Source organism: Patagioenas fasciata, chromosome 3 (assembly GCF_037038585.1).
Source record: "Patagioenas fasciata isolate bPatFas1 chromosome 3, bPatFas1.hap1, whole genome shotgun sequence".
In the NCBI taxonomy this organism is placed as follows: Eukaryota; Metazoa; Chordata; class Aves; order Columbiformes; family Columbidae; genus Patagioenas; species Patagioenas fasciata.
Genome location: NC_092522.1, coordinates 57,983,572 through 57,995,981, shown reverse-complemented (window position 1 = coordinate 57,995,981; position 12,410 = coordinate 57,983,572). Strand labels below are relative to the sequence as shown.

The following is a 12,410-nucleotide window of genomic DNA, read 5'->3' as shown; positions in this document are numbered from 1 at the left end:
TTTTTCCACGTTTAGTAATAACGTACTTGGTTCTTTCCAATTTCCAATTTAGTTCCTACACAAGGATTTTTAGAAAAGAGTAAACATGCAACAGTGGCATAATTTCTTGATACTGTGTTCTGTCCATATTACTCTTTTTATAGAACTGTCTCCCAGCCCAAATAGAAGTTAATACTTTCAGCCAGAAGAGCATCTGTTGAGGTCCAGATATTATTAAAACTAAATAGGTGTCAAATTCACCCAGCACACAGAAACATTTACTAGAAAAAATGCATATGATCAAGGAATGATTTGCATATGCCAAGTAGTAACATTATCGGTTAAAGAATAACACAAGCAAGACAAATTGATCCATGCTACATGCTTTGTATCAAGTTATTTTTGTTAAACTGGTGGAGAATATTAGGTTATAGTGTTGTGTAGACATACCAAGACTGTGTTTACCTCACAGATTTACCCCCCCCCAAAAAAAGAAAGAAATAAAAAAGACAGACATGACAGAAGCAGGTGAAGGAAGATAAATCTAAACTTCACCCACAAAACCAAAACTGTGCATTTATACAGGTCAGATTCAGCTCTGAATTCTTAAAAAACAAAACAAAACAAAAAACACACCCACACACACACACACAAAAACACACCCACAAAAAAAACAAAACCAAAAAAACCCCCACCACAAATCACACAAAAAAGCCAGCCACAAAGCCTTCTAAAATAACAGGATTCCTTAAAGGTCATCTAACTAGCCAACTGTATATAAGAATTGTTGCAGAAAAGTCTTGAGAGATACAAAAGTGGATCAAATTGGCTCTAGTTTGGAATAAGCACCACAGGACAAAGTAATCAAATGAAGTTAGTAGTGAAGAAAGGAATCACACATAGACAGAACAGAGGGTAAGAAAAGATAAGAACAATAGGCTTGTATTTGTTGCAAAGGAGAAAAAGGAGCCAGAAAAGGGAAAAAGATAAGATGCCACAGAAAAACAAGCTAGAAAGATCTTAAAGGCAGATTTTGCATGAACTTAAGTGAATTAAAATTATTAACAGAAAGGCCAAAAATACCAAACCAAAAAGGAACAGGCCAAGCTTGCAAGGCCCTTACATTCAGCTTGAATGCATTTCTTTGGACAATTTTTTTCTTTTTTAAGACTGCATCCAATCAATTCCAAAATTTCAGTGACGTCAATGAGCAAATTGGAGAACTGAAAGGGGAAACAGGGCACATGGAACCCCTGGCATCTTCTGGCTGGCAGAGGCAGAGTTTCAACCGCTTCTAGCTCTTTATAGATCAGAGAACCGGTTGATGGCAGAAATGAGCATATTCCAGCAAAACAATACCCCTCATCTTAGCTCTGCCCATGTCCCAATTGAGTTTAAAATGTTGGCACCCTGAAAGAGAAAGAAAAAAAAAGAAAGAATAAGAATGTTGGAGGGAAATGAGGAAGCAAGGAGAGGACGTAGACTCGAGGAGCAGGTGGTTACAGAACGCTCCAGACACAAAAAAGAGCAAAACGGGACAATGCCCACAGACTGGGGACGCTGCAGTGACTCCTTTAAATTAGGAGAAAGGGTGAGCTGAATGCAGGAGACTTGTTGGGAAGAACAGTGAGATGCAAAACTTTTCAGGAACATTTAATACTGTCAGACCAAGAAAGAAATAAAACTTTTTATTCCCTAGATTGCCCATGTTTAAATTTCATCCTATTAGATTTTTGGTGGTCCTTGGCTTTTAGTATACTAGATATTGTTCAGATATTTCAACAGCAGACTACTCACCTCAAGACATTTGCACACTCTGTTTATCCTTAACTTTTTCATTATAAGCATATAATGCTATAATCTTTCCTTTAAAAACAAGCTCAAAGTGTTTGGCTAAAAAGTTCAAGGAAGAGGACTGAAGTATCTGTATAGTTTTCCTGCACAATTTGCTGTGATATGGAGTAACTCTTCTTGTTATAAAAGCCTTTGGTCAGTATCACTCTAAACTGCTTAAACTGTCAAGTTCTCTCCTGGAATCTCTTATGCTTCCTGGTATAAAAAGAACTTCATCCTGACACATGATGTTTGCATATCAGGTACTGTGGGGGCAAGTCAAATGCAGCATTTCTTATATCTCATAATGTCCTTAAGTACCTCTCGCTGACCTAAACCATATTCACTGCATTTATCAGAAATTCCTTTCACTATGCTCAACTACAAAAAGGCAGAACTCAGGATTCAGACAGTGTTCCAGCAGTATTGCAAACACATGCAAAAGTACTGTCAGATTCTGCTTTTCAATCTTCATGAGCAGTCCAAGTACATGCTGAGTGGCATAGCTAGAAGCTACCTGATTCAGAGAAACCAGAGCTTATGAAATTTCAAAGAACCACCAACATGACAGATTTTATTAATGAGCCTTAGAAGCTCTCAGTGAACAACAGAAAAGGTACCCTTCTAATGTAACAATAGTGCACATATAGAACATTAATCACCCTATGGAATTTTTGAAAAATTATCTTATGAAAGCTTAGCTAAAACACTCCCCCAAATCTGAACCCTCCCCCCACATTTCTGTCAAAATATGGCACTTGCACAATCTTTTCTTCACAGTTATAAGGCTCCTTTTCATAAAAAACCCAAACTCATCATATTCAATGTTATAAAGACTGTTAAGTGTCTCTCAAGAACCAAGCACTAGCTTTTAAATTTATCAAGAATTACATTCAAAAAGTGATTACTGATGCATGCACTCTATCAGGTTCATTAACCTTGCTCAACAAGCAGTTCTCATGTTTGAAGAAAAAAACTGTACTTATACTATAAGACTAGTCCTACAGAGAACTAACATAAAAATGGTGGTGTACAATCCTGAGAACAAATACAGGCAATTTATTGTCCGGTTCAGCTTCCTCTTCGACTAAATAATTAGAGAGAAAGGGTTGGAAAACACTTGAAACTTTAAAGTCCTTGCCCTCTTCCAGATCAAAAACAATTCTCTCAAAGAACTGCAGTTTTCACAGCTGCTTAGTCTACTATGAATGGAGAGTCATGAAAAAGTCTTGAAAATGCAAACATTAAATTGGCATAGTCACAATACAAACACTGTGTTTGGATGCATGTGTGTGTGGTGACTACATATATATAAGGACACATATATATATATTTCATACATAAAAATACATATAAAAAGCAAGACAATCGACATTCTTTTTATCGCAATTGCATCATAACCATAGATGTCCTAGCCATACTGGAGAGATAGCTAGCTTCTGAGAACTCATGACCCATCTTTTCCAGTCAAGTTGTGTTTACTGATGAGCAATATAAATATTCAGACCATCCTCTTATTATCCAGAGTACTCAAAGTTTGAATATCTTAGATAATGAAAAACATTCAATCAGTATGGATGCTTTGGGATCACTGGAAAATGCAAAGCAAACATGTTTAAGCAACATAGTTAAGTATGTCTATGAGCATTTCTTAACTCTAGATATTCAGGTGTTCCCATGTTGGGCTTTGGAGTGGCATAATAATTTATCTGCTGAAGTAACTGAAGTGATGTTATAGAGCAGAAATTAATACAAAATATGGGTATATAAGTGTGGAATCCAAAGCTACAATAAACCAAATCAAGTCCACCTGGTAGCAGAGCTTAGCTGTGCCTGTGTTGCACGCCTAGGCTTCCTGCTGCAGAAGGTACATAAGGGTACCAGCGTTGGCTCTGCAGTCAAGGGAGCTGGACTGGAAAACAGTGCAGGGCAACCTGCACACAGGCAATGGCCTGATGGAGACAAGGTAGCAAAGTTGCTTCCGGACCTGCCCTGCCCCTCAAAACAAAACAAAGCTGCATTTCTGTAGCACTGCCCTAAATTGTCCCTGCTGGACTCAAGTTGGCTTTGCATCCCTCCTTTTGCCACAGTTACTTTTGGCTCTTGAGATGGCCAAAAGGCATGAACATACTGATTGCTGAGATGGTAGTCTCCATGCACACACTGATTTACAGGCTTGTTCACCTTGGGCCACCCCTGACTAGAGACGGAAAAAGGGAGGCCAGTTTAACACTTAGCCAGCTGCACAACATAAAGAAATTGGCTGCTTATATCTGTCTCACACAAAAAGGAAAATAGGAAGAAAAATCTGTTTTCAAATGAGACATCCACATTTAACACTTTAAATAAGCATCACTGCTTACTCATAGAGTCATTAACAGAACACTGACCTGTAACATGCATCTGGATACAACACCTTCAGGTACCTCGGGAAATTTCTGTCGCAGGTCATGTAAAACCTGAATATCAATTTGCTGGCTTCCTTGGGCCATTCGTATATTGCCTGGTCAGGATTGTTTTTCAACAGGCAGTTTTAGGCCTTAATAAAGGGAGTACTCATCTCTTCTGTCCCAGCATTTTCTAGAAAAGGAAAGAAAAACTTAAGACATTGAAAGCAGATGCTTCTGATGTAACAAAGCGCAACAAAAAATGACCACCAAGAAGAAAATGCACACACACAAACCCCCTTTCCAGTTATGAAATATAAGTCTGTATTTTATATCAGTGTTTTCCCATGCAACATCTCTGGCTAACTATTTGTCCTTCATGCACTCAAAACCTTGCAAATTGCCCATTAATAGACACATCTCCTGACCAGTTTCCTGCTTAGTTTTTATAGTGACATTATAAAAATATATTATGAATAAAAAAAATACTTGATTCAAAGTATTAAAATCCATGGTTCCAAGAATAGCATTTTTTACTTATTTAAAAAACAAACATAAACAAGTCAACATCAAAAATCAGAAGATGGTGTTCATTCAGCTTTTGTTACCTTCATCACCACTGTTACGGTGTACTATCAGAATATTGTGGCTAGAAGTTCAGTGCTTCTAAGCTTAACGATTTACTAGCAAGTCTACCTGTTTTTTACCCAACATACTTCAATATTCTGAGAAACAGCCCTACAACAACTCACATTTCTTCAACCAAGTCTGTTTCTCCTTTGAAGGCAATGAGAGGAAGATTATATCACAATCACCCAATCAACACATTGATACAAATTATCCACCCTGGCCATATAATATCCACAGGCTTTTACCAAGAAGAATTTAAACCAATTAAATTTGGAAGAACGCGTGCATATGTTAAGCAATGGAACGGTATCTTCATCATGTATATTACAAATAAATGTGCCCATATAGTTTTCAGAAAACAGAGAGTAGTAAACTCCAAAATTCATTTACCTCTTGTTAGCAAAGTTAGCAAATCTTCTTCAAACACCTACATCAATTTATTAGATTTCTCCTTCCCTTCTTTACCTGCTTTTCTTTTTGCTTTGGCTCATATTCAACACGCACTGTTATCCCACGTGCTGATTCACAGCTACCTGCAGCAGGGAACTGCCTCCAGTGCCACCAGGCACCTGTATGTGCTGCTCCCTGGATCCCATCAGCCAGAGTTCTCTCTCTACAATCCCACTGAGACACTCACTTTGTAAGTGAGCCTATGGGCTTATGTGCCTGTACTTTTGTGTGCTAAAAGGGGACTAGTGGCAAGTTAATTGGGAAGCATTAATCGCGATCTTCTAGTGCATTAACACCACTTGTGATTCAGATATAACGTAGTGCAATGGTACAACTTCTCTCAAGACCGAAAAGATGGAGGAAAACTGCAAAGAATTGATGGGAAAGCACAAAGCAGGTGACTTTCAGCAGGCTTGACAACACAGGTGTAACACTATTGCAGGACTGAAGTAATGAACCAGTCTATTTTAAGACTTTTTAAACTCCTACATCTTCTCTGGCCTGAAGTAATACAATTACCGGTCAACTGCTAATTGGACTGAAGCAGCAAACCTCCATTGACAGCTGAACATGATCTGAAAAGCAACACATTAACCAGTTCAACTTTCTGCCAACAATTTAAGAACAGCTCTGAAGAAAAAAGGGAAAAAAAAAAAAAAAATCAAACCAACCTGAAATATATGTTACTCTGAAGACTTCATCTATATGCACTACACATAGGAAAAAAACCAACTTGTTAATCAACAAAAGAGTGAAGACAAAGTCCCAAGAATATTCCAGGAAACATCTGCTCATCATTTTAGTCTCATCAATGCTCTGATATAATCACAAATTAATTTTCTACCAGAAAAAAGTGTCAGGCTTTTACTTTACTGTAGAAAAAAGCTCAATTAAATATAACATTAATGTAGTTAAAATTAAGGGATAAGAATTGCAAGAGTTAAAATGAAATCCTGAAACAAGACTTCAAACACCAAGTACTAAGAGTTCCTCTCCCCTCCCATGCATTGGTCTAGCACAATGTTCAGTGTGCATGTACATGTACTGTTAAAACTATGCTAAAGCATGTTTACATTTACACAGGCTTAAAGCAACCAATTCATAAAGTTTTGAGGCAGCAAACGCTCTCTTCCACCTGCCTTCAGCAGCCACCTGTCCCTGGCTTGGAGTAACCACGACTGCAGATCCTCCTCCCAACTGTGGAAATACATGTACTCTGACAGAAAACATGAGCTGGGTTGACACTGCTCCAAAATCTTATATTCTTAAATGCTGAAAAAGTCAACTCCGTGGCAGTGGTAGTGCAATTTTAAAAATGAATGAATCCATGCCTCACTAAAAACACACACCTGTTATTTCTTCAGTAGTTCAGGAATGCTAGACAAATCTGAGCAGTGACAAAACACTATTGATTTCAACACCTTATTTTAAGCAACTATTAAGAAAAACACTTTTCAGCAGGAACAAAAAAACAAAAACAAAACAAAAAACAAACCACCACACACACACAAAATTCAGCAATTAAAGAATTAAATTATTTATAAATGATAACTGTACCACAATGCTTCTCAAACTAAAATTCAAAGCTGGCATGAAGACAGCAAGTCCAGAAAAACAAAGGATTCTATTAATAAGAAGGAAAACTGGTTTGCCTTAGTTCAGTATGAAGTGACATTTTTCCACTCCTCTCATACTGAGTAGCCCATTAAACTTATTACTAAACAGTTAACCTCCCCTTGATCCTCCCAATACCTCTTTTTTTTTCTCCCGTTTCTCTAACCTACATTAAAAGCAACCCATACCACAAGAAATATCATTAGCAAAAGAGTAAATTCCATACTCTCCATCTCAAATTCCCTGTACAGTACTAAAAAGTTTGTATTTTCTCTTTATATAAATTTCCATCTTTTGCCTGATGAATCAAATCGGCAAAACAGCACTTTCACAGCTTTTACAGCAAAAGCTGCATGGAGAAAGATTAATGTATCTGCTCTTTTAATGAAAAACACAGAGAATAGAGTAAAAACGATCATTCAATACACTGAAAACCAGAAGAACATTCCACATTGTCACCCCAGTACTTAATTTCAATAAAATATTTCGTATTCTAACTCATTTTCCAATCTCTTGATAAAATGCAGAATGACCACAATTGCCATTTACCACTCCAAAACAGCAAGGTATTATAAAAATTACCTTAAAATTCAAAGAAGGGTTGCAAAGAAGCTTTTCTGCACCTTCATGATGCATAAAATGACTTCTAGCATATCATCCCATGTTTGCAAAACACAGTTAATTGTTAGCAGCATGCAATACTTGGGCGATGGCTTATTTTACTACTGTACTTTAAAGTTTTGGTGGCCTAGCACCAAGAAAATGCATGCAGTTAGTGAAGGAAGAGGCAGAGTTAACTCTACCATTTTACTGAAGTTACTAACAATTTTTTTTTTTTTTTTTTTTTTTTTTTTTTACACAAGCACCAAATATGTCAACATGTTAGAACATCATTATTTTTACTGCAGTATGGGAGAAAAGAAATGCAATAGCCTCCGCTCGCACTATTTTCATTCACAGAAAAACACACTCATAACTCCTGAAGGCAGTATATCCACCACAATCACAAAAAAGGTGTTGTTTTTTTTCTTCAGTTCCAATTACAATAAGTAGCTTCTATGGCTTCACTGCCAGTATAGCATATGAAAGATGTACTTGTGTCATACGAACATTAAGGTCTCACTGCAAACATCACTTAATGAAAAACCTACTGCAGAGCTCAAAGATATTTAGAGATTATTAATAAGCCTCAAGGAAGTCCCAAGAGGCAGAACAGGAAGCCTCATGAGGTCTTTTTAGTACAGACAGATTAAAAGTTTTTTTCCCAACTCTTGATGTTGCAAAGGAACTATAAAAAGGACTCGACATCCATCTCATCTTGCCAGAGGAAAGCTTAAAGAACCTAAAAGTTATTCTGACAGATGCAAGCCTAAGGAATGAAAACGTAGCGCTGTTGTCAGCCATGGAACTCGGAATCTGGCAGCAGGACATCCAGATTATTGTTAGAAAGTTATATATACACCAGCGGAAAATAAAAGGCACCAAAGCAAGAGCAAGCAGCCTAGATGGCCAGTAGCACAGCATAGAAGAAAAGGGTACCAACAGGAGGTAAAGGAAACTGCTGATAGCAAGATTTGGCTTCATTCAGACTCAGGTATAAAATAATGGCAATACAGCATTACAGAAGTAAACTGAAAAAAAATCTATTCAAAGAAATTAATTATCAGCAGGAACTACATCCAGCAATGGTAACTCAGAGAAAAACTCTTCCTAAACCCATTAAAAGAAGGGTTTACTTACAAAGGAAAACTTTTAAATACTGGAGTGCAGTACAATACGAAGTTATTTTTGTAGTAATGTCCATTTACTAATCCTTATACATACTCCTTTTAGCTGTTTCAAAAAACCCTTCAGTGTGACTTTAAACTGTTGAAAAGAGACATGCACAACAAAGATCCTACTGCTCACATATGCCAGAAATACTAAGTAAACGGAATAATTAATTAGTTGTGTTCTTTCAAAGACTACTGGCAAGATCCCCAGATAACTTAAAAGGTCTGGCAATTGTAACATGATGGAACATGGATGGAGAGCTCCTGTTGAAGTTTTATTCTGTGAAAACTATCAATACGAAAGTAAACAATGCGTCATCTCCCACAGGCTACTCAGAACCATGAGTAGGAGACAAAAAATAAACTGCTTATCTTGTTCATTAAAGAACTCAAAGACAACTTAATGCGATATATGATTCAGATGCCACATGTTAAGCCACTATAAATCTGGACCAATAGCCAGTTAAGAAATAAATTTTCAAATCTCCTTTCTTCTGACAGAGCACACTTTCAACAGAAGACAATTCTTCAATACAAACCTTAAACTTATCACGTTGACTTTTCACAAAATGCTTATAATGCGAGTGCTCTTCAGAGTAAATTCTGCCAAAACTGACTTTATGACGTAATTATACCTACCAAAATCTCAACAAAACATTACAGAATGTCAGCTGCTATCTTCACTTCTTGTTTATTACTTTTCTTACTGCAACTTCACATACAGTCCATACCATAAGAAATAGCAAAGACAGTTGTGCGAATATTAACATAACTGCTGTATTGAACAACTCCAGTTGAACTTACGACGCACTCGCAATGACTGAAGTCCCATTTATCGTCAGTCACCACTCTAGAAACAGCTTTTGGAAACATGTAGAACACTGCAACAGTGAACAGCATGCCCTTTGCCTTCCCCCAAAATCAAATTACTGAAATCTTTACAGCTGCCTTTATCCTTCAGCTACATCTAATAAGTAAATGATTCATGTTTTTCTGTAGTTCTAAAGTGATCAAATCTGAACTGTGTTTTACTCGACTCTTATAGAAGATGCATTGCCCTGAATCACGTTACTCACATGGCTAAAAATGCTATAAAAGTAATCCATCTAAAAGTTTTTTAGAAAACTGGCTGTCAATATTCATTAAAAGAGTGCTGTGAATGTAGAGTACATTTCCTTGTAGAATTAATGGTGCACATTAGAGATGTGCTAAGAAGACTGCTGTAATGACAGCAAATTAGATGCAACAAGTTGCAATACGAGACCAGTAGAGGTTGCTGAAGCACCTGTTGAGATCACTGCCAAGGGACTCCTGATATTTCTTTTGATGGATCCAAGAGGTGCAAAAAGACAGCAGAAACAGATAAAAAATTATAAAGATTACTGGAAAAAAAAAAAAAAATTACAAACCACCACCAACCCAACTCCGACCCCTCTACACTTATCTCAATTTCCTTCAGCAGGACTTGAGCAGTTCCCCAGTTCTCCCAAACTATTCTATCCACTGGAGCACTCAAAAAAAGGAAAACAGTCTTCTCTTCTCCTACTCCACGTTTTTTTCTTGAGCAGTATCTTCCCCCACTCCATGCTTTTTTCTTGTTATCTTATCCAAACGTATCCAACTACCAGATCAAAGACAAATATTAAAAACCTTCTACAGACCCTGCTTTTCAGCCAGACCCAAATGCTGATGTATCACGTTAAGTTGCTAATTCAAATGCAAGCCAACTTTAAATCACACTTTACATTGAGGATTTCCTTGCACTGAACAGCTCAAACTATAAAGCATGGCTCATAGAGATATTGCTAGCATTTCTTTCAGCTCTCTTTCAATAATATAATAAGGTCTCAGGTCTATACTTAAGACTGGCAATCACATTATAAGCTTATGAATCTCTACCCAGTGAACACGCATCCTAAGCAGGATCTCACACTTTGGCAGTAACAAGTATTGCAAGTTTATACTTCCTTGCTACATGTTAACACCCTCACTTGGAATTAGGTTGAGGTATATTTTTTTTATTCTTATTGCTTGGGAAAACAAAACAACAAAACACAACCAAAACAACCCCCAGACTGTAAGTGCCATATTCTCCTCCTGCAAACTGCCTCTCCAACCTCTTAACACACAGATTTCCAGACCTATTAGTCCATCCTTTCTCCTCACCCATCCCTGCAATTCCTTGTTAAAAGGTGAGTCTAGGAACTCCCACTACATGTGCCTAGCAAATAGAGGAAAGAAAAAAAACAAAACACAAAAAACCAAGAATTCCATTGCACATAAGGCCAACTTTCCTTAAAGAAATAAATTTCTGGCTCCAGGAAGGACGGCACAGCCTCACAGCCTTAACTAAAAAGCTGACAACTTGCCAACAGGGGAAAACCAAACCAAACACAAACCCCAAAACCAACACCTCAAGAACAACACAATCAAAACTCTATGATTCTCTGTGAAGCCACAGTATAAAACACATTTAGAAATTAAACAGTAAGAAGTAATTAAATAGCCTTTCCTCCCCTATCTAACACACATTTTTCTGAATGCTTACATGAAATCAAATACAGCCTGCCTACCACACACTTTTTTATTAAACTTAAAATTTAGACTAATTGTGTAAGGGAGAATATACAGAAACAAGAACAATCTATCACAGAGTGCCATATTCTCTCTTCAAAAGAGATTAAGAAGTGAAATGATATACACATAAATATATAAATAAATAAAGCTCATCAAAATCAGTTTCTGGCCTCATCCTTAACCTCCTAAAAGTGATACTTCTATTCAGCTATTTACCAGTTCTCTACTCTGCACTCTTATGAACCCAAACAAGAATAGGAGAATATAAATCTGAAAAAATCAGAACCACAAATAAGTATGACTAGGAGTTATTTATCCCTCAAACACAATACTGGAATGGATTAGACCAAAACACTTGTGTCAAATAGTGACGGGCACGATAAGAGGAAGATGGTAAGCTCTGCAACAGTTCCAAGAAATAATCTGTTCCTATTGAAAACCTATTTTAAGTGACCATACATGGAAGCAACTCATACCTTGAAGCACGAGTTAGTATTTTTTCTTCTTCCAAATTCATTGCAAATATTCATTTCCAGAAAAAACTTTCATTTAACACATTTCATAATGTCTTTTTAATCCTGGCCTGAATAACAATCTACTATAATGGGTCTCATAGCAAAAGTGCGCACCTATTAAACATTTAAAGATGTTTAATCTGTCAGGTATTTCCTTGGAAACTATGAGCACTTATACAATTACTTTTTCAAGAAAAGTTAGTTAGCTGGGGTTGTACTTTTCATTTTGCACAAATTGAAAAAAATTCTTTTTTTTTTTTTTGTAACTGTGAATTATTTTAATTCTTGCTAGGTCAGCTGTAGTAATGTGCACATTAAGGGATTCTATCCATGGATTTTACATAAATTTGGTTTGTGGGTTTTTTTTTAATTCCCTAGAGATTAATAAAAAACGAGGTCACCTTCCTATACTGTGGGCCTTTCTATAGATCATACTGAAGCAGAGCTGACATCTTCATAGCTCAGCAATATGTTAGCAAACCTCATGCATGAGCACCTTAAAAATATGTTTCTCAGATCACTATATTCCTCAGGAGTATGGTTTCATTACAGAAAAACCTATGACAACCGTTATCAAGCTCATCTCAAGCTATTGCTAAAGTTGAGAGTTTGAAATTTGACCAGTATTCCCTGCATAACGCATTAGCAGCAGA

General features: G+C 36.8%; 1 protein-coding gene across 3 annotated transcripts in view; it reads right to left on the bottom strand.

The window, feature by feature from the left end:
- Positions 1 to 12,410, bottom strand: part of TAB2 (TGF-beta activated kinase 1 (MAP3K7) binding protein 2) — a 63,164-nt gene that overhangs the window by 15,140 nt on the left and 35,614 nt on the right. For 2 of the 3 annotated variants that reach the window (XM_065834438.2, XM_071806413.1), the window contains exon 2: positions 4,203 to 4,392. In XM_065834438.2, the coding sequence (XP_065690510.2) occupies positions 4,203 to 4,304 (102 nt within the window). In that variant the 5' untranslated portion in view covers positions 4,305 to 4,392. Of the gene's footprint in view, positions 1 to 1,102; positions 1,390 to 4,202; positions 4,393 to 12,410 lie in introns of those variants that run through there. The other variant, XM_071806414.1, reaches the window with a different exon arrangement.